The sequence below is a fragment of the Schistocerca piceifrons genome, chromosome 2 (genome assembly GCF_021461385.2).
Source record: "Schistocerca piceifrons isolate TAMUIC-IGC-003096 chromosome 2, iqSchPice1.1, whole genome shotgun sequence".
Classification (NCBI taxonomy): domain Eukaryota; kingdom Metazoa; phylum Arthropoda; class Insecta; order Orthoptera; family Acrididae; genus Schistocerca; species Schistocerca piceifrons.
Window position 1 is genome coordinate 617,856,817 of NC_060139.1, and position 23,468 is coordinate 617,880,284.

The 23,468-nt window shown below is 39.6% G+C and overlaps 1 protein-coding gene across 1 annotated transcript in view; it reads left to right on the plus strand.

Moving 5' to 3' along the window:
- The window catches only part of LOC124775669 (brachyurin-like), a 41,575-nt gene extending 20,777 nt beyond the window's left edge, over positions 1 to 20,798 (plus strand). Inside the window, exons 5-6 of the mRNA XM_047250497.1 lie at positions 16,994 to 17,133; positions 20,625 to 20,798. Of these exons, the coding sequence (XP_047106453.1) occupies positions 16,994 to 17,133; positions 20,625 to 20,798 (314 nt within the window). The remainder of the gene's footprint in view (positions 1 to 16,993; positions 17,134 to 20,624) is intronic.
- The last annotated feature ends 2,670 nt before the right edge of the window (positions 20,799 to 23,468 follow it).

The following is a 23,468-nucleotide window of genomic DNA, read 5'->3' on the forward strand; positions in this document are numbered from 1 at the left end:
CAACGACCAAACACAACGATCAACAACGAACAGAAGGGGAAAAAAAGTGGTCAGCGTGAAGGACTGCCGTCCTACGAGCTTGGGTTCTATTCCCGGCTGCGTCGGAGATTTTCTCCGCTTAGGAACTGGGTGTTGTGTCGTCATCATCATTTCATCCTCATCCGGCGCGCAGGTCGCCTAATGTGGCGTCGCATGTAGTAAGACCTGCACCGAGGCGGCCGGACCTGCCCCGCAAGGGGTCTTCCGGCCAATGACGCCAAACGCTTATTTCATTTCATTTTCCTGGTCGATGTTCTTGGACTGCGTCTGCAAGACGTCTCAATTCTTGACAATAAATGTCAGCAGTGGTGGTTACACCTCGGGGCAGCAATTCATATTACACCGCACCGTCGCTGTTCCAACAGATGCATGACATTATGTTTTGCAGATGCGCGTAGGTCTTTTTACGGGGAGTTGCTGCTTTCTTTGGGCTCTTTCATTCCCTTCCTTTCCTTATGTTAGCATATGAAACGAAATGATCGCGTGGTATTGTTGACCGAGAGGCCCTATCCGCGGAAGTTCGTCCGCCGGGTTGCAAGTCGTATTCCAGATGACGCCACATTGGGTGACTTGCGCATTGGTGATGATGAAATGATGATGAGGACAACACAGCACCCAATCCACGAGCAGAGAAAATCACCAACCCAGCTGGGAATCAACCGGGCCCACTGCATGGTAAGCAAACACGTTACCGCTCAGCTAAGGAGACGGACTATGTTAGCATAAAGGCGCCATTTCTTGTTATCAGTAACGATACTGTATAGGAATAATCAGTGTTGTTCACGAGCCAATTGATACGAGCAAACAGAGATGCACGTACGTCCAACCGCTGACTTTCCGATTTTGACTTGGAACAAGCGGTACCTGCACACTCGATTCTTCAACCATGTCCATGGCATACAAATATCGCATGATGGTGGAATGATCACAGTTCATTTGGCAGTTCTCCAGTACACTAACGCGGATCATTGTAGGTTAATGCTTTTAAACGACATTCATCACACGTGAAGGTCTTCCTGAATGTGGATAGTCAATACTGTGAAAATAACCCTCCTTAAAACGTGGAAACTATTTTCTTTCAGTGTTCTGTACAGTGGCATTATCCCTATACCGGACGCAATTTTTTTTTTTTTTGCTATCACTCCTCTATTGAACTCAAACAGAAGAATATGTCGGAAATGTTCCGATTTCTCGACTTGCCATTTTCTAGCGTCCGCAACTCCACTCACTATCTCCAAATGATAAAATGACATTATGTGAACTCGAACACCAACAGTGAACTACAAATAAAAAATAGCAATCGGTAAATAAACCCATAGAAACCGGAATGTCAACATACAAATCAAAAACGTTATGAACTTATGCACCAACCTAATACATCTCTCTGTCAGAATATTGGAACTTACGTTTCCTTTTGACAGTCTGTTCTTTAAACTAGTCTTGAACAGCGTATTCATCGGCCTTTTGACACTCGCCACCTTCGTCATGTTCCATTATGTGAAATTTGTCAATCCTATTGACGGCTCTATTACATAAAAAAGTTTCTATTCCGAGGGCAGGAAGCTGAAGGCGAGCGTGTTCATTACAAGTATGATTTATGGGAAAGTACTATTGTAGGCACCCTATAGGTATACTTACCTTTTCTGTTACCAGACATGACTTTCTTTTACTTACATGTTGCACTGCGCGTTTGAAGAAATGATTCCCACTATTAAGTGAGTTTTCTTATATGTAATACTCCATTTTTTGTAATGTTTTTGGTGTGTGAAGTCCTGCGATGCTCTGTAGTTCTCTACAATGTATAAAAAAACGCTCAATTTTTAGTTGATTATCGATCTTTATGAATAGTTAGTGGAGAAATTTGGAAGAATTTGTGCTTGTAGTTTTCTTATGGCCAATTTGTGCACAATTTGACACACATTAAAAATTACACACATTGCTCTGTGCACGACATACATAGTCAATAAATTTTTTTTACATAAATAGACAGTTACAAAAATGTTTTTAGATTTAGTCAACAGAGATGGTTTTATATGTCTTCTAAAGAGTACAATATATTCTAGTACAGATGGTATTTATATTAACAGTCTGAATCATAATTTGCTTATTCCTATGTGTTACTATTTTATTTAAGTATATTGTCTAAACAGGTGAAGAAATTCGTTGATTCACTTAAAAGTTTTTCGTTTAATATTCCACCTTCATATTCTTTTATAATGTGAATGTATCTCCAGTTCTAAGAGATCCATTTTATGCCCTTTATTTCGTCGCTATCCTGTATTACGTATGTGTATGGCTGTTGTTGGTGTGTTTTTGTTGTGTGTGTAAGCTTTAATGTGCTCTGTATGCTTGGCGTAAAAATCTCGGTCTCTTTGTCCTAGGTAGAACATGGGTTTTCTTGGCATATTACTTTGTTTATTCCAGAGTCTGAGTATGGGCCTTTATTGTACTGAAACGGTATGTATTAGTTTATGTTTTTTTAGATATAGAAAACCCAATTTTTACTTTGCGATTTTTGAAAATATTTGCTGTCTTCTTTGACATATTGCCAATAACATTATGTTAAGTATATATATTTGTTTTTGTCTTTTTTCTGTGGTGTGATTTGCCTTTGGGTCTTTCTTCACTTTGTCTAGGACTGTGTCAAGCACAGAAGCAGTATAATGATTGGCATCTGCAGTTTTTTTCATTATGTCAATTTGCTGTTGCGTGTTTTCTTCGTTTCAAGATATTTTAGTTGCCCTATGTAATACTGACCTGTATGCAGCCTGTTGATGAAAATTTTGGAAAACTGTAAGTACAAGCAAGTTCTTCCAAATTTCACCTTTAATGTATATAGAGATCGATAGTGAAATAAGAAATTCGACTTGTACATACATTGCGTTAAAGTCAACGGAACACTGCAGAGCCTCACATTTCAGAAAACAGCACGAAAAAGAAAAGAAAACGCACTTGAGAATGGGAATTACTCCCGAAATGCGTCATATATATACAGGGTGGCGCAGGGAAACGGGAAATTTCGAAATAACGTCATTTCCATGAATAAATTCATAAAACTAGTAATTTATTAACGAAAGTGAATGTATTCAGTGTGCCATTATTCAGTATGTCTTTACAATCAAAATGTCCAAAAGTGTCTCTTTACTTTTTAAAGATGACATCGGAAAGATATGCTCCCATTCGGCGTTCACACTCTAACAGCCTGTTATAAAAACTCTGGAATACGCGGTGTAGCAAATCATGGGGAATGGCAGTGATTTCAATGTTCTCCTTCAGTTCATGGATTGTTGCAGGACGTGTACGGTACACCTTGCCTTTAAGATATCCCCATAGGAAGAAGTCGAACACAAAAAGACCAGGGGATCTCGCAGGCCATGCAATGTCACCGTCACGTGAAATAATGCGTCTTCCAAACAATTGACGAACTGCTGCCATCGATTGTCGAGCAGTGTGTGACGTGGCTCCGTCCCGCTGAAACCACGTGTTTTCGACGTTAAGATTAAGCTCGTACAGTCTCGGCGTAAAGAATGTTTGAAGCATTTCAACATATCGAGCGGATGTTACTGTCACTGCACTACCATCCTCACGTTCAAAAAAATAAGGGCCGGTAACACCATGACATGATACAGCTCACCATATTGTGACCTTGTCGCTATGTAGTGGTCGCTAGTGAAACTCACAAGGATTGTCCTGTGCCCAATAACGAAAATTCTGTTTTCACGAATCCGTTCAGGTGGAAATGGGCTTCGTGTGATATCCATAAGTTACCAAGGAAATTCGCGTCCTCGTTGATTTTAGCCAATATCTGGCTACTAAACTCCATACGTGACGCTGGGTCTCGTTCATGTAAGTGTTGCACAATCTGCAACTTATAGGGATGGAAGTCTAATTCGTGCAGTATTCTTTGTAAGCTTCGTCGCTTAATCCCTAGCGAAGATGCATGCTGTCGAACGGAGCGGCGAGGACTTCTCTCGATTGCAGCTCTAGCAGCTGCAATGTTCTCTGCGGTACGTACCGTTGGAATGCCACCTGGTGGTTTCTTTTTCAAGGCAGATCCTGTTCCTTCAAAATTACGCACCCACGTTGTAACCGCATGCGCAGATGGGACACGTTCATGACGTCCAAGTTGGTAATGCTGTCGAAATGGTCTCTGCGCGGCAGTCGCACTATCACCATTTTTGTAAAACGCTCTCACAGCTACTGCACGTTCCGCATCAGTCCAATTCTCCATGATTACTAAATGGCAATGCGTTCACATCAATTGTGCAAAGTTTCGAACATCTGCCGGCGCTACAGTGCTGCCAACTGTAACGTTCAAAATTTCCCGTTCCCCTGCGTCACCCTGTATAACTAAAGTAAATCGTGACTTGTAGCAGAAAAGTTTGTTTACAAACTAAGTCCTTTTCCACTTTCCTAGTGGACTGCTGTATTTTACTGAGCGAGAAGCGCCCGACTGGAAAACGCATCTTAGATGAAAGCAGGAGCGATTTACTAGCTGTAGGTAAAGTTCACTGATCGAAGCGGATTTGCTGAGGTTTAATGGAAGCAAATAAATTTCATTTTTTCCGTGAAAGTTTGAAAATTGTGCTTTTCTGTGTGTTTTGACCTACTGACGTTGAATGGTAGTTCAGTTTTGTTGTTCCGGAGATTATCGGCGGAAGTTGTTAGGAAGCAGATGGAGGAGGCCTTTTACCTGTTAGCAGTTCACGTTATCCAGTCCAGCGGTCGGAGCTCGCAGTCTTCCTGGAAGCGGCTCTGAGCACTATGGGACTTAACATCTGAGGTCATTAGTCCCCTAGAACTTAGAACTACTTAAACCTAACTAACCTAAGGACATCACACACATCCATGCCCGAGGCAGGATTCGAGCCTGCGACCATAGCAGTCGTGCGGTTCCCAACTGAAGCGCCTAGAACCGCTTGGCTACCGCTTCCTGGAAGTAGTAAAGTAGAAAATACTACCTCAGCTGCTGTTGAGGAATACTTTAATTTCCACTAATTGGTACGTTCACTGAACATTCTCTGATGGCAAACTTTTCCGAGCGCTTTGGAACAATTTAAAGCAGTTGAGTAACATGAGTTTTTATGGGAAGCCCCAGAATTGGCGATTCGCCTGGGCTCGGCTTTGTCAACTGTTTTGAATTCATAACATTGCACAAGACACAGTAAAAATTCAGCTTCTTGTATATGGCGAAGGGTCGAAAATCCGTCAAACATTGTTTGGAAACATCGTACTGAAAATCTCTAAGTCATTTTGGACCTGCTCTGTCTTCTGACGTGGTGCAAAATCATAAAGCATTTTTCACTTTCTTATGCTTGCACGCGTGTCTATGTGCTTTCAAAGTCTTCTGTTACGAAAGTAAGCCGTAGTTTTCAGTGCTCGTACAGTACTGATGACAGAGCAACCTTACACTTCTTTAAGGCCTGTACTCGCATTTAACATGTACGAACGAAAACAGGAGGAACTGTAACATTTCCTATCTGAATTTACCCAAAACCGATATCTAAATGATTTCAGAGTTCTTTCTCTTTAAAAAAAAAACTATATCAAATATCATTTTTGAAACTGTTGCCTACTGATTTGTTTGATATTATTTATAATCTGTGATTCTGTGATTAAGTAAAAACAGTATTGCAGTTTTTGTTTAGAATTTAAACCTTATAACTAAACAGAACGTATATCACAATGTTGCTAGTGCTGAGGTAGATACCTCATGTTAATAAGCACCTATGACTTCATATTTGTGCATAAGTATCTACTAGTAATACATCAAGCAAACAAATAATAAATTGTGGGAAGGAATAACAATGTAATCATCATAATTTTCAGAGGAGACTAACGTCGTATTTTATTCTGTCGTCTGTTTGAAGCTGATAAGCAAAGAGCTCAAAAGTATTGTCATTTCTAATCTTCCCTGTCCGTCACTTACCAGTCTCATATTAAAGTTTGTGCATATCAGGAGGTCACAGTGAACATTGATCCAATTAACTGCGTTAATGTAATTAATACATCTAGGAAATCTTGAGTGAATATAAATGTTCAGGGGAATTATTAAAAAAATGCTAAACACAAGACAGCTATTGCAATTAAGATTATCGTTAACTTACTTGCTCAGACAAGCACTGGTTTTGTTGCAGACTACATACAGGCGCTTCGGCTGCCTTCCTCCTCGCAAGCTGACCTCACTTATGAAGGAGAAGTCGTCACCGTGAGCGGATGGGGAATCACAAGTGATGGTAAATGCAGCTGAATCGCATTTATTGATAACTACTAGAATAATTTTCCTTGCATTGTTAATAAGTTTGACGAGTTGTACGCGAACTTCCATTCCTTTCCATACTCCACCTTACTCTAAAGTCTAAATCTCTGAGTATTTCCCTTGGCTAACAAAATTAATGTTTTCAAATGAAACTTCTTTTCTATTTAAGTCTCCATTGTGAAATTAACTAATTTTGTATGTCATACATTATATCACAAAACAAATCCTTCGGTTAGTGAGCTTTCCTCAGTTACTTCGTCCTGCATTCAGTGACATCATCTTCGTACTAGTCTGTCGATCTAACATTTTTAATACTCGTATATTATAACTCCTCTTTTCCACATTTTTAAATTGCTTTCCAGACGTCACTATACTCTCAACTAATAATTTAGAATGTGCTGTCTTAGGCGCACAAAACGATTCATATTAACATATAATTTTCTTCCGCTGAAAAAAGCTTTCTTCTTGTTAGTTGTTTTCCATGTATCTCTAATTTTACGGTCCCACTTCTTAAATTTTTCCTACATGTTATTACCAAATATTTATGTGCTTTCTTTGTTTGATATAAAAATGTCCTGTCATTTTAAATTCGAATTTAAGTTTTTTGTGATAATCAGTCCTCGACTGGTTTCGATAAGACCCGCTATGACTCCCCACTTATGTCAACCTCTTCGTCTCACAGTACCACTTTCACCCAATGTCCTCAGTTACTTGTAGTTAATGGATATATTCCATCCTCTGTCTTCCCGTACAGTGTCTACCCTCTAGAGCTCCCTCTAGAACAATGGAAGTTATTCCTTAATGTTTTAACACGTGGCCAACTGTTCTAACCCGCCAGTGATTTGCTCGTGTTTCTTTTCTCGCCGATTCTCCTGAGAAGTTCCTTATTTCTTATTTCGTCAGTCCACCTAACGTTCAGAAACTTTTATAGCATCATATCTCGTATGCTTCGTCCCTTCTCTTCCAGTTTCCTCACAGCCCATAAACCTCTTCCACTCATTCGTGTGCTCCATACATACATTCTCAGAAATTTCTTCCTCAAATTATATGAAGCTCGCTGATATTTGCACTTCTTCTTTTCATAAATTTAAACTTTAACTTCTCTAGTTATTTGCACCACGTTAATGGCTTCTTTTTTATTTTCTTGGTAAACAGTTTAATCCTTAAGACTGAAAAGCAAACGAATTCGATTGTGTTCCGCTGTTCTTGTCGGAGCTGAAAGGGATGAAATGCATGCTCAAGTAACCAAGTTCGGTAGTTTTTATGTGTTTATTATGAAGGTAAATCAAAATGTTTCTACAAATATGCTGTTATATCTGTATTAGACTCTGACCAGCACACTAACTTACTGATTTTGCCAACTGACATTATTCATTAACCAGAATCTCCTTACTTCAAAACAATGTTTCCATACCTCTGTCAAAAATCTGACTGAAAGACTGCTATTTCGTCACTGTTCTCTCTTTTTGCCTTAATTTTCATGTATCGACTTATTTTTCTCCAATTTCTCCATAACTATATTTCGTACTTTTTCTGCCAACCTACTTTTGTCCTAGATAATTTTTCCTTCGTTGCCTTCACATTTTTCCCCCAGTTTTACTTTTAACGTTGATACGCATTTTGCATTGTTTTCTATTCCACACAGCCTGCAGCTATGACTGGTTACAAACGTTTGTGGATCTCTGCTTTCTTTTTTCCATCAGTAAGGCCATAGCTCAGTGTTTAATCTTTAAAGTTGTTGTTATACTGCTTAACATCTGCGAGAGTTTCGAATTCAGTCTTCCAATTTCCACATGCTGAACTGTTTTCTACCATGCAATTGTACTCTCTTATCATTTATTGGCTCTTATCTTGTTCAGTGTGTTTATCATAATTGGTAGGTCCTTTTTGTCTTAGTCACAAGCATGAAATGTTTTTTGCAGCCCGTAATCCTTTCCAAATAGGCGTTGATGAAGTGCAACCGAACTGATTATTTTATTTAGATATCAGTTTTCCACGTGCTGGTTAAAAGACCCACTTTCTAATACATGGTCTAAACGAATATATCATTCTCTATGTAGTTTTGTATCAGTGAGCAGTCCTCCCTGTTTTCTTTGATTGTATTCATTCGTTCACTAGCTTTCTACTTTATCAGTATTTGTTTACTGTTCCCATTCATTTTCTGCTCATTCAATATGTGATGATGGATATCATTATGAAGTTAATTACTACCAACTTAGCGTCATTTGCTTTGCTGGTGTACAATGTATGGTCTGTACAGACTTCTTTTTTATTAGTTCGCTTCAATCGAATTCGTGTGTGTTACGCCCACCGGTCGTATGTAAATGCACACACTATAAAAGAGCTAGTGACCGTTTACTTGGCTGCCAGTCTTTGCATAATTAAAATGTTTCAACGGACTTACTTTAATTTCACACAGCCACTTAAAAAAAGAAAGAAAGAAATCGGATACGTTGTTCTATAGTTATCAGCGCCAGTCTTACATCCGATACTGAAATCTCTCATCTCAAACAGATATTCCTGTACATGAAATAGCATTTGAACATGGTATCTATTGGGTCATCAGTAATTACGAGAACAATAAACTTATAAACATATGTTAGACCTGCTGAAAAATTAATGTATTGAAGATGCGTTTCTTTTTCTATGCAGTTCTGACGAAAACGATTTGTCGTGGTGTCTGTTAAATAGCTTTCTTTGATTTAGTTCACAAATTAAAACACCTACACATTTCAAGCTAATTAATGCCATAAAGCATGGACTTTACAGCATTTACTTCTGTCGAAAAAGCGCATCTGTTTTCATAATAAAAATTTTCATAACACTTTTCATCCTCTTTAACCCCCTTAGGGGCTGAATTTGCCAAAATACAGAAACGCCTATTTTTTATATCCAACCGAGAAGCAAAACACAAATTTTCGTAGATTTAGCTTCAAAAATGCTCCCGTAATGAAATATTCTCGTAAAACTACTCATCTCCTATTTCACCCTTTTAGGGATAGAATTTCGAAAAATTTCTTAAACGATGCCCACGTTATAATGTCAACACCCTTCACAAAATTCAAGTTTCTAACCTTAGCTTTTTGGGCTGAGCGATGATGTGTCAGTGAATCAGTGTGGATATTTCCTTTTATATGTAGAGATACATTTATATATCGCGCGATGAAATCATTTGGCAGTTGCAGTTATTTTAATAAAAAAAGGGATTAGTTGTGCCAATAGCAGGAACGTAAGTAGAGTACATTATAATCTTTTTATTTAAATAAAGTGTTCTGCTTTGATACAGTGACAGTTAATTTCTCCTTATCTTTACACATCATTTACAAAACGTTAATGTACAGTGTGTCAATAACTAAATTGCCAGTGTCATAAAGCTATAGAAATAAACCCATTGATCAGAATCACGACAAACTTGAGCAGCATATTATTGACGCAGGGAAAAACATGACGGAACAATAAAAAGGCACTTTTAATCAGCTAATCCCATCTACCACGGGCAGGTCGTACCACATCGGACGGGAAAAAATGATTTTTTAGTGTCATGAGGCCAAAAAACCGCATAAAAAACAAAATGATATCGGCTTTCAATTGTCCTGAGGACAAAAACATCATAAGAAGTAAAATTACATCAGTGTCTGTCGTGAGACTGGTGCAGGACATGTTCAGTACGTTGTCAAAAGTTGAAATCGAATACCAGCATGCTCCACAACAGATCGGAGTATCTCGGGGGTATTAACACGTTCTCGGAGAGGGAAACGGGCTTCTTCCGCCCACAGCATGTTGGATGGCCAATTATTGTCAACTTCCATGCGAGCAAGAGATTCCAGTGCGAACGTTTATCTTGCTGGCAGGGCAGCTGGAAAAACTCCTGAATATGGGTGATTTTGCGTGCTTAGCAACTATCGCTCAGAATCACGTCGGATTTGAGCAGCATTTTATTGACGCAAGGGAAAACATCATGGAACAAAACAAAAAGACGCAGTAAGACGGCTATGACTTGAGTTGCACATTGCACCACCATTGTGCTCGACCCCACAATTTTCGTAGCATTTTACGCACCGTGCTCACAGTTATGTCTAACGTTCGGGAAATTCCCCCCTTCACGGCACTTTGGCACGCCACCGCACAGCGCGCCGACCCCGTTTACCCACACTGCACTTCAAAAGTACCTATATTTTCGAATTTGATAATCATTTTCGCCAGTCCGCTAGCAGACATCCAAATAATGCCTTTTTTCATACCCTTGATTCTTCAATAACATGATGTTCAAATTGACTTCATTCTGAGGAGTGATTCTCTTTCTACAGAGTTTTGAAACTGGAACTTTAATTATGGACACCGTGCGTTTTCATCAGTATGATCTAAATTAGAAATAATAATATGTCCATTGTATTAATGAAAACTTTCAGGGTCTTATTTGCCAGGCTTTCAGTTACTGTTACTAGATTACAAATGGAACATTGGCAGGTGAGCTATGACGGGAAAGCTCAATTGCGCATCGTCACTAGGCGACGATGAGTCTGCCAGAAGTATCAGGAAACTGATGTTGCACTCAGAAATCAGTACGTTAGACTATCGGGGTGGCAGTAGATGAGGGTGTCTTGTGGCTGCTCCCAGACGTCTCATGAGCAAACGGCTACCCTCTATGATTCAGTGAACATCATTGCACTCGGAACCGAAGTACTGAGTAATCTATGAGCTGCAGTTGATGAGATTCACATCAGGCTTCGTGCTGATGTGTTTTTCATTAAGGCTACTGTCAGTCTTCCACAATGAAAGAATTTATTCCGTAGCATTCTTCAACATTTTCCGTGCGGTTTCATGTCGCCCATCGAATTATTAAGCAACAATTATCGTACATGCCCCGTAAGACCCACATTTCACTCGCCATGAATGTTGGTCTTAGGTTTCCACCAATATTTTTAGATGGTTTTGTTTTTGACGTACCAACACACTCTGTGTCTAGTCTACGTGTCGACTTGTCCATTGTTTCCGGTAATCGCTTTTGTTCTGTAAACGTCTGCGTCACTGTAACGGGAGAAAACAGGGGCTGTGTGTGCATCCACCCCATCCATTGAGACAATGATGTTTGGGAGGCCTCATATGGAAATTTCGTCTCTGGTTCCAGACTCCAGGAAACAACTTCTGCTTATCAAGGCAGTTGGATAACCAATCTGGGCATTTCGTGTCCTGTCTCCTCAAACCGTTACAAGTAATAGAATTATTCGTCTTATTTCTTCGCTCTTCCCTATGAAAAATCTTCAACATCGTTTTTATGATCTCACTTCTTCCCAGAACGCTTTTACGCTATCATTTCTCATTGGAATATGCATAATCCCATTGTTTCTTTTTAATGTTACCAGTAGTTGCCTGCCTTAACCTACTCTTCATAGAACTTTTCCATTTTGCAGCGCATCATCCATTTTACCTTTTCCTTTCTTCGCTATATCATTTTTTGAATAACCTTGGCCTGTCCTCTTTCCGTAGTGGTCAGATTTCTATATTTCTTAACCAAATTTTTCATACAAAATACCTTATTGGACTGAGATCGACATGTTCTACTTTGTAGATAATGAAATCGTGATAATATTCTTGTTTTTTTTTTTTTTTTTTTTTTTTTTGCATTTAGCAGTGTTTTTAGCTTTCGTTCCATGCGCTAAGCTTCCCCAGTAGACTGAACTATTTCCACAATTTACTGCAACTCTTTTTCATTTTTTGATAAGAGAAATATATCGTCTTCAAATATCAAATACCGTAACGTCTGACTCTTTGCCATGTCCTTTGTACATATAGTGAAGAGGAAGTGAAATGGGTAGCATGATTTTTTTCCTCCCCCCTCTCCCAGGATTCTTCTGACGTTCATGCACTAATACGTTTAGGTATCCCTTATCAACACTGAATTTTCATATGCCAAGTAAATAAGCAAATTTTTCTCTTGAGATTTATTAAAATAGCTATCGCAGCTTTAACTCGCTGTTCCATGCGCATTGCGCTGTAAGCAGCCTTACTTCACCACTTACTGGTTTCTGTGAAATGTTTATTGCTTACATTGGATACCATAACTCTAAACCTATAAACAATACAAAACCATTTGCATATATTTATGCTGTATCTCGTCAAACTTTATCCATTCGACTAATCAAATTTTCTATTTAAAGACTACGGATATTTGCATTTTCCTTCAAAACGAGACATCGACATCTTTAGCGGGAATCTCACCTTGGCAAAAAAATCCATGTTTAGAGGCTAGTGTCTAGTCCTCTGCCTTCTCCTCCCGAAGAGACCATGAAGGCCCTACGGTACCGATCGGCCGCCGTGTTGCGGCTTTTGAGTATTGACGTGTGCAGGCTGGAAATTAGAATTCACCTACCTCAGAACGACGTCTGCTCGATGTCCCTCCAATTGGCAATGTAGATACTTACAAGATGATGTAAAAACACGGTTGATAAAAAAAACACCATCTAATACCTACAGTGGCTCTAGTAATGAAATAATGTCCTGTAGAAAAACTGTCATTAAAAAATTTATCGGGCGGTAAGAAAATGAATCAGCTTCAGGAAAGTAATGTCCGAAATTTCCTCACAAGAAGGTTTGTTTTGTCCATCAAGCCAAAGAAACGGTACTATTCAGTCCACATTTAAACTATTGGCTGTTTTCTTCACATTCACAATTCGTACACTCATTTCACACACACACACAGCAGCCAGAGATCTGTAGAAACCCGACCCGAAGAAAACAACATTCTCACAGTCATTAATTTCACTACTAACACGAGTTATTACATTCGGTCCTTCTTGTGAATTTCTCAAAAAGGGAACTGCTCGCCAAAAAATGCTCAATTGTTGAATACTGCAACATTGCCACGTTGATACTATGAAGGCCAAATTTTCACACTTGAATATCATTCCAACAAAATAGTTCCAAAACTTCCAAACTTCACAAGACTGTCTATAAATACATCAGCGTTACTCACGCCACGTATGAAACGTGAGGAACTGAATATTCCTTCATTTTACATATTATGAATGTAACATGACCGACCGCATTCAAAGCTAGCGAACGAATCCCTTCCTGTTTACTCACTCCCAGTATAAATATCAGGTAACGAGCGGGAACCATCTCAATTCTGATTGGCTAACCATACTCGCTGCCAATCAGAATGCTCGCTCATGATCATACTCGCGCCAGAAATGGCCTGCACCAATCCTTAAATAAAGACGCATTACGTCATTCTTATATTCAAATATCAAAGTCATGTTTAATAAACGAAATCGAAAAGGCAATAAATCTGGAAATATCCTTTAGATACAGATAATACTCCAGCTGACTTTCTGGCTGTTCTGTTATAATAGCCATCACACCTAGACATATGTCATCAGCAGTTCCCTATGAACATTTTCCTACGACAGGTTTGCGTAACTCTTGCAGGTTACTTAAGACGGTATGTAAAACAACATTAAAATTTGATGAGTGTCCCACGTACACACTCTCATCGACTCACATTTACTCCCACAACAGTATTAAACACAAATAATAATTTTGTCTGATGTCTGATTTTTATGACAACGAAAAATAATTAAAGTTTTAATTTGAAAATCTCAGTTAATTAATTCTGCACGCTGAGAGTTCTGGCTATGCTTTTAGATAATACCAAAGGATAACCTTTTATATTTCCTAACTGAATTTGGTTTCCAAAGTGTCGGTTTTCAACTTTTTCTAGCAATTTTTTCTATCTCTGAAACTATGATAGTTATAAAACTGTAATTTGGATACAATCTTCTCCTGAATGTCAAAAGATAGTGCACCGCTTTTGAAAATGATTGAATAATATTTAGTACCATTTATTTAGGTTCTTATAGGTGGTGAATGTACGGTAGCTAATAAGTGACACAGGAGCCATTCTCACGCTACCGTAGTAGCAGGTGTACATGACTCATTGGCTAAGACACAAATGGCGGTTTCTTTCACAGCCTCTGGCTCCAATACTGCGGGCTGAGCAGCAACGAATGTTATCGCGCATTAACTCGCGACGTTAGAGTGTCATCCTCAGCTCAGAGGCGTCACTGGATGCGGATATGGAGGGGCATGTGGTCAGCACACCGCTCTCCCGGCCGTTCTCAATCAAGTAGCTCCTAAGTTTGCCTCACAAGGGCTGAGCGCACCCCGCTTGCCAACAGCGTTCGGCAGACTGGATGGTCACCCATCCAAGTGCTAGCCCAGCCCGACAGCCCTTAACTTCGGTGATGTGACGGGAACCGGTGTTACCGCTGCGGCAAGGTCGTTGGCTTCTGTCTTCTACTGCACTTAAATATGATGGGATACGTGGACAAGAATTTACTGGGCAGAATCTACTGGTAAAGCTGCTTCGACATGGAAGAGACATTACAAACTCATTTTCTGTCCTGATGTGATGGGCATTTAAGACCTTAGTATCGGACGTCAGTCTCAGAACTCTGTCTGTACTATCTATACTAAACTGCGAATGCATGCACTAGACTCAGCTCTCTTGTAAATATGATTACAAGCATTTATGATGTTGCAGTAATACTTCAAATCTACTCCTGACTGCACGTAGCTCACAACTGGTCCTACTCTAAATTTTTTAATTTAGTATTCCTTTCTCTAGCACTTGCAGTTGAGAGTTAACTACACATAAAACAGTTCGCATGGACAGTTTGCCAGAACTGTTGTTCGCATCTCTTTTTGTCTTTCATTGTTACAGTAGGACATAAATCAAATATGGAAGCAGCTTTTAGTCATGGAAGATGAGCCCTACTGCACAAAGACTGGCAACACTGGAGAATACAATGCAGCCCAGATGATAGTCTTGGAAAGTATTAAAGGAGGCCAGAAACAGGAAGGCTGCAGGTACAAATGGAATAAATCTGGAACTTATAAAATATGCCACTATCGTGCAGTTGCTGTGTGATATTTAATGCTTGGGGAAAGATTCCAGAGGTATGGAAGTTAGCAGGAACCATACGTATATGCCAGAAATGAGATAAAATTCTACTCAAATTATAGAGGTATATCCATTTTAAATGTAGCTTATAAAATCTATTCGTCTATCATTAGTAAGAAACTTCAGCCAATGACAGAAACATTTTTAAGATTGAAGCAATGCGGCTTTAGTAAAGGCAGCTCCTCTGCGGAAGCAACATTTGTTCTAAAACAAGTAACAGAAAAAAGAGGAGAGTTCAATAAGGCTCTCAAAAAGGGAGTTGTGCAGTTGCTATATGATATTTAGTGCTTGCTCTTCCTTGACTATGGCAAGGCCTGAGATAAGGCAGAAAGGATGAAATTTTGGGAAATACTTACTGGCTAGTTCTTACCTGCAAATTTGGGGAACAGGAACAAATTTACTATCACAATTTTATTTGCGGACAACAGGTTCTCCAAGTTGACAGTGAAAGCGCTTCATAAGGCAATGTAAGTGAACTGTGTATCATTTTACAAACTTATCGAACGAATAGATCGGTAAACAAAACGAAAGTAATGGCAGTGGAAGATATACTCGTAACAAAAGCAAAAATAGTGATAAACAAGAAGATATTAGAGCAGGCAAATTAGTTTAAATGGCTCGAGACAGTTATATCAATACACAAAACTAATTGACATGTGGTTCAAAACGTATACAAATACAGAGCGTACCATAATTAACGGCGAAAACGCATGCAGTTGGAAGTACACGATATTAGAAGCAAATTAGTATAGTAAACATGGGCTCTAAAATTCATATCTGAAGAGATATGAGCACTACATCATTTTAGATACTGTGAAACAAACCTCTTCTACTGCAAACTCTTTTCCTTCCATATTTCGGGAGATGTCAGTATGGACCAAAACAAGAAAAAATTCTCTAGTAAAGTCTAGTAAACTGAGACTCTAAAATGCACACCTTGAGAGCTATGTGCACTTGTTCAGCAGAAGAGATTTGTTTGACAGTATGAAGAATTGTTCATAGCTCTACAGGTATGCGTCTTAAAGTCCATGTTTAATAGGCTTATTTGATTATAGTATCGTGTTTGTTCAACCCTATGCCATTAGGTGTGATAACCCCTGCGTAATGCTATTAATGGTTGTATAAGGAGCCACCTTCTCAGAGCTATACGGAAAGAGGAAACGCTAAGACATCACAACGTGATGGCTAAACCTGTTCTTATATACTGTATTGTAGTAAAAATTGGATTCTAAGAGAAGGAAAGGAGTAAAGAATTGAAGTGGCCGAGATCAGTTTCTGGATTAACATAAAGAAGTGAAGAAGATACAGGACAGACGATATTAAAAGGATGCCGCTTGAACGACTGGTATGCCAAGTATTACATTATAACTAAACCGGAAGACGAAGTATAGAATGGCCAATGAAGAGATCCAGAGAGCAGTTCTGTCATTTTCATTTGGTTTACAAACGGACTAACACCCACTCATTGAAAAGGACAAAGAAGAAAGGAAGAAAGGCAGGAAGGAAATTATGGGTTTGTTACGTATAGCGTCGATATATTAGGAAACTACTTAGTTAAAGTACACAAAATAAAAGTTTAGTGTCATCTCGAGGAACTTCGAATTCAACTTTGAACATTTCTACTCATAGTGTCCTTAACACAGTCCAAATATTTTTTAAAGATGGTAACGAGGCGTTTCGCAACAAGGAGACTTCCTTTCATGGAATGAGAAATATGTACATTTCTGTTTCAGATTCATCGACAGTAAGTACAACACTGAAATATGTCGACATGGTCGTCATATCCAACAGCGAGTGTTCTGAATTATATCCTGGCGCTATCGATGATGACGTCATTTGTGCTCTCGGCAATCCTGATGGCAGTCCCTGCAGTGTAAGTAACAAAGTTGGGTTTCTACTGGTCTGAACAGCTATTTCTGTTTCATAAAAACATTGTCACAGATACCGTTTACAGTCAGTGGAGGTATATTTGCAGTTGTAACAAAGGCCATACACAAAAAAATCATATCTATTTTATTTTACTTGCGTTCCAGTCAAAAATCACGTAATAAAAACTGAGTAATCATATATTTTTCCACAGATGTTTCTCTAATTGAAGCGAACAGTTTTTAGTCGTATAGGTTTCTAATAATTAATATAATATTCCGGGCTGCTATGCGGTGGTCGAATGGATTTCACCTTAAATACCATTGTTTCGTCCTCATCTGTGGAAGATATCTTCATGGGGGATCGCGGCTATAGAGAAACATATAAACGAAACAGGACACAGTGTTACAATAAACAATGATCTCAAAATACTGCATAACTAGAAAAGAGCTGGAAAATTGAAATCTTGTAAGAAATGGAAATATTCATCCACGGCCACATGGGGAATAACGAGATCCTGAATGAAATGACAGACTTCAAAAATTCACATTTCTTTTCCAATTTCCCTACAGTACTCCTAGAATAAAAGATACATAACATGACAGTCGTTTGACTCTATCCCCAGCAATAGCTTACAAATAAGTAAATTAAATTAGTTTATATCATGATGTGTTCAATAATATTGTTGTAACAGGTGCTCAATTTGTAATGTATTTCGTCAACCTACATCTGTAATACGATAAAAAGACGTGCAGAAGGCATGTAAACATCTGGCACCACGTAGATCATCAAATAGATAGTCAAATCGAAACAAGCAGTATTTCGACCGCCATATTGTCCACTGCACTACAGATATGTTTGTGATCGTGTTTCCAAGTGATTGATATGGTAGTGACATAGTCGTTTGGCTCTATCCCCAGCAATGGCTTGGAAATACGTAAAATAAATAGTTTATATTATGATGTGTTCAATAATATTGTAACAAGTGCTCAGTCTGTAGTGTATTTCGTCAACCTACAAGTGTAATACGATAACAAGACGTGCAGAAGACAGGTAAACATCTGACACTACATAGATCGAAAACTCGATAGTCAAATCGAAACCAGCTGTATTTCGACCGCCATCTTGTCCACTGCACTATAGAACTGTTTGTGATCGTGTTTCCAAGTTACTGTTATGTTTGTGACAATTTGTGAACAGTGACTAGGAGAGGCACGGAAATGGAGGCACCCGAGCGCATCACTACAACTCTGCCACACCAAAAGAAGAAATTGAGCGACTGTTACAAAACATTTTTGTGCAAACATCACCCCTTACTAAGTTTTCTCTTCTTCCACGGGATGACCACAGCATTCACCAAAAGACTATGTAACATCTGTATGGCCTTATTTTAAAGTTGTTTTTGTAATGCGATTTAGCCTGAAGATGAGGTTTACCTCGCTACATGTCGCTAAATAAATAAGTAATACAATAGTTGATGAAGTTTGTGACTGGTAGCGGTAATTTAAAAAAACGTTTACATATGAAACTACTTACCATGCTTAAGCTGTGCCTACAAAATATGATATTCAAGTGTAAAATATTAAGAAAAAATCAACTGTGAACATAGGTCACTAAAATGGCGGAAGCACAAGGATTTCACCTAGTTTCCGCATCTGCAGCACTGTTCAGGGAGCAAATATCCACATATCCGGAACTATCGTCTCATCCGAAAATGGGACACCTTCCCCTACCATATAACATTTTTGGAGAGTAGCGATCGGTCTAGGTGCGATAAAACACGTCAGTGTCATAGCAACACTAAACAATACAACGGATGACTGCCTGGGTAAAGAAAAATGGGATGAACACCAGGACACTTACATCTTGTGCTGCGACCCCGAGCGCGGCGATTCAAAGTACAAGACACAGTGTGCCACCAGCCAGCGCAAAGCACTGAGTAACGTACACGAAGGAGCAAATAAACTGGTAAGCCAGATTGCCAACATTATTACCATCTGTTGACCAGAAGAATAATGCGAGACTAAGCAACCCCGTCCACACCTTCAATTAGGGATTCACGTTCAGAAGGGGGGAAAACATTACAAAGAAGTTGCATGGAAAGCGTTAAGAGTACAGTATGAGTGGTAAAGGAACATGTTGAAACAGGGGCATTATAGACCGCAGTAAAACTTCTGAGAGTCGGCGACTTAAAGCTTATGCACAAAACGGTTTTATGCAAAAGCACGTCTTAGGAATCGATGTAATTTCCATTCGTCTTCGACCAGACGAAGACATCCTGCCTGAGTGCACCACTGCCACTGTGAAGCGTCTCACCATTGTCATGGTGTGGAGATGCATGGTAAGATATGGAATCGGGAGTCTGCAAGCGGTACAGGGCAACATTAACGACAAACAGTACCAAGAAGTCTCATTGCTGACATTTTTGCCCTCTGTTTGTGATTTGTCTGAAGATAACAAGGATCAGTGCATCTTTCAGCAAGACAGTGGGCCTTATCACAATGCTGGAATCAATAAGAAATGGTTCGCTGACCATCGCATTATTATGCCGGCTTGAACTGCAACAGTCCCAGCCTCAACCCGATTGAGAACTTATGGTCAATGCTGAAAACTGAACTTGTGGTCAAGGTTGAAAATTGTAGTTTCACATTGGTCACTTTTCCCTTTAGTATTGTATACATCACTGTTCTCCTCAAACTATGATGGATCGTTTATGACGAATTTCATCAGCCAAAATATCTACTTTGACGGCGCAGTTAAAATGCCTAGCTCCTTGAAGCGGTACCCATTTGACGTTCGTGCGTAAACATCGCATGCTATTCTAACTGCTCGCTTTTGAGCAATCAATACTTCCTTTCCAATTGGGGAGTAACCCCAGAAAATTATTCCGTGCGACATTATTAAGTGCAAAAAATTGCAAAATTTTTCAGAAGTCTGCTACATTTGTTTCCAAGATTAGCAATTATACGAAGAGCAAAGCAGCTGAACTTAATTGTTTGAGAAGCTCAATAATATGCTTTTTCCTGTTCAGTTTCTCATTAATATGCATCTAAAAATTTGGAACATTCTAACGTACTTGCTGACTCCTGATCATGTGCGACATCAGTTGTTGGTATGACTCTGTTTGTTCTACAGAACTGAATCTACTGTGTTCTTTCAACATTTAGGGGGAGTCCATTTTCATTCTTTGTAGAATATGATTTACGAACTTTCTGTTGTTTTCTCCCTAATGGTATTTATTAGAATACTAACATCATCTACAAAAAGTATCTGTTTCGCTTCTTGAATGTTAATTGAAAGGTCGTTCCCATATAAAAGGAATAGGAGTGGACTCAAAATTGAATCCTATGGGACTCTCTTTGTGATTTTACCTCCGTCACTAAAATTTTCTACCTTATCGACAGTGTTTGCTCTTTTCATTGTCTTCGATTCATTACAAGTAACGTCTTTAGTCTGCAGCTCCACATCTGAATCACAACTTACTATTAATGGTTGCAGGGCGACAGTGGTGGCGCGCTGGTGTACAAGGCGTCCGATGGCGTCTGGACGCAAGTGGGCATCGTGTCCTTCGGCTCGGACACGGGCTGTGAGAACAGCTACCCAGAGGTCTTCACCAAGGTCTCTCACTACCTCGACTGGATCTCCGAGAACGCCGGCGTCACCGTCTCCTAGGATGTAGCCGCTGTCGAGGCGGTGCTTAGCGTAACTAACTTCACCAATCCAATCATGTCTTTCCGTTGTCCCCTTATTCGAATTTCAGGCGGCAAGAAACAAAGTTAATGATAATCTGTCTTTACAGTTAACCATACGACTATCAGTCGTTAGGCAGTATTCATATATATTGCAACCAATAACAACAAAACGGTCACTGTTTAAAAGTACGTCTTATTCAGTACATTCCATACATACATTGATACTCCTCTGTTTACCTGCTACCAACTTTTAAATTCACAGACGTAGGTCATCATACGCCTCCAACGTTTAAATGATTTACGTTTGCTTGCTTGAACAGTAGCACAAGTGTGATGATTATCACCTCTCAGAGTAAGTTAAAAGATTATGAATGAAGCAAATAATTTCCGTAACTAATCCCCGACCATTAAGTATGTTACAGTGTCCTTGTTATCTAGATCACGAAATAAATTTTTTACTGCCGATTAATTAGATGATCACTCCCGACATCTTCTGATGTAAACCTTTCAATTCAAAACCTACGATTTGATGTTTTAATAAGGAAGGTAAGTGTCCCCTGAAATGAAGATAATTGTGTATCGAACATTTGTTTCTCAAACTAATTATGTTCCAGTAATAGTAATATCCGATTATAAATTCTATTATTCAAATATGTTTTTACTCACGTATTCTTTATTTACGACTTGCATCTCGACAGCGTCAAAATAGAAACATTCTTCACATGACAGCTTTCATCGTGTGAGATATTATTTAAGAAATTGCCATCGCTTTTTTTAACGATTATCTTCATAAAACCTTTTAAAGTTACTTAAAAACTTTGCATCTAGCACATTCACATAAAGATTGTTAGAAAACTTTAAGCTTTCTGTTTACATCATGATTTCTTATAATTATTAATTAGTATCACGCATACTACTGGAGATCCACATCTTGATAACTTTGTAATATCAAGTCCGTTTGGCGAAATAATTATTTCAACGCTCCAATTTAACTTCAGCCAGAGTTACGAGGGCCATTTAGTAAATAACGCAAGACCTTTTTTCTGAAAGTGGGTTGGTTTCACTCAGGATTCCAATGCACCACATTATTTCACACTTTTTTGGTTTCAAAATCATATTTTTCAAGACAATCTCCGTCGAATGCAACGGCCTTACGGGTCTTTACTGGGAGGGCCTGTATGCCAGCGTGGTAACCACTCTACTGGTCGATGTTGGAGTCAACGTCTTGCTGCATCGACAACCTCGCCATCACCTTCTGCGGAGTGTATACTTCATTGGACCAAAAACATGGAAGTCGGAACGTGTGAGATCCGGGCTTCTGGGTGGACGAGGAACGGTCAAATGAAGTTCTATGAGCTTCTCTCGGGTGATCAGACTTACGTGAGGCCTTGCGTTGTCGCGGAGAAGAAGTTCGTTTGCAATTTTGAGGCGCGAACGAGGTGAAGTTGTTTCTTCAATATTCTGAGGGTAGCACAATACATTTCAGAGTTGATCGCTACACCATGATGGATGCCATCAGACAGAATAATCCCTTCAGAATCCTAGAAGACCGTCGCCATGACTGTACCGGCTGAGGGTGCGTCTTTGAACTTTTTCCTTGGAGGACAGATGGTGTTGTGTCATTCCGTGGATCGAACCCATTTTTCAGCGCCTGTGCCCATTTTCGACAAAAAATTGTCGCGATCAGCCTCGTTACGCATAAGAAATTCCTCTCAGAGTGTCCTCCGCTGCTCATTACGGTGTTCTGCGGAGGACCCAGACGGCAAACACCTTTCAGTACCCCAACTGGCGGACGAGTGTGTCCGCACTACCAACAGAGACGTCCAGTCGTGCAGCGACGCGTTTGACTGCGATTCGTCGATCACCTCAAACGAGAGCGTCCGCACGTTCCGGCACTGAAGAAGTCACAGGTATGTGTGTCGGCTGCCACGTGGGAGATAGGACAGACCTGCGCTATCTGGTTGCGATGATGACAGATACCTCTCCCAAAGACCCACCGTGCTTTTGCTCACTGCCAAGTCTCCGAGGACATTCTGCAAGCACCTATGAATGTCTACGATAATTTGTTTTTCCGCTAAAAGAAACTCAATGACAGCTCTCTGCTTGAAACTCAGACGCCATATTGAAGGCTACGTGTAGCGCCGTAGCATATCGGAACTTCATGGAACTATAGGGGCTGAAACCAGAATATTCCACGATGTCCCACAACTAATTCTGCATTTTTTCAACCTAAATTGGCCCCTCATATAAATTAACTGTTCTAATTTGAGTAGTAGACACACTGTTAATACTGCAGACAACCTTGTAGGTGGAGCAACGATAGTCATGAGTGGACTTCTTGGGTATTAATAACAGTTTCATCTGTATGCACGCCTTTATTATTTGATCACTAGCGGTTTCGTGGCACTAAAAGCCACAGCCTCACGTGAACGTATGACTAAATCATTAGAGCGGAATAGCTCGAAATCGTTTTACCCAACATTCGTTGTCCGTCAAAACAAAACACCGCTAAACTACGGTATGTCATAGAATAAAAATAGCCACATTCCAATACAGCGTTTGGGTCCGCCATACTGAGTATCACAGAGCACGCGGCCGCGCCCCCTGTACGCGGTTCCGTAGCGGACCCATCAGCTATATTAGAATCTGG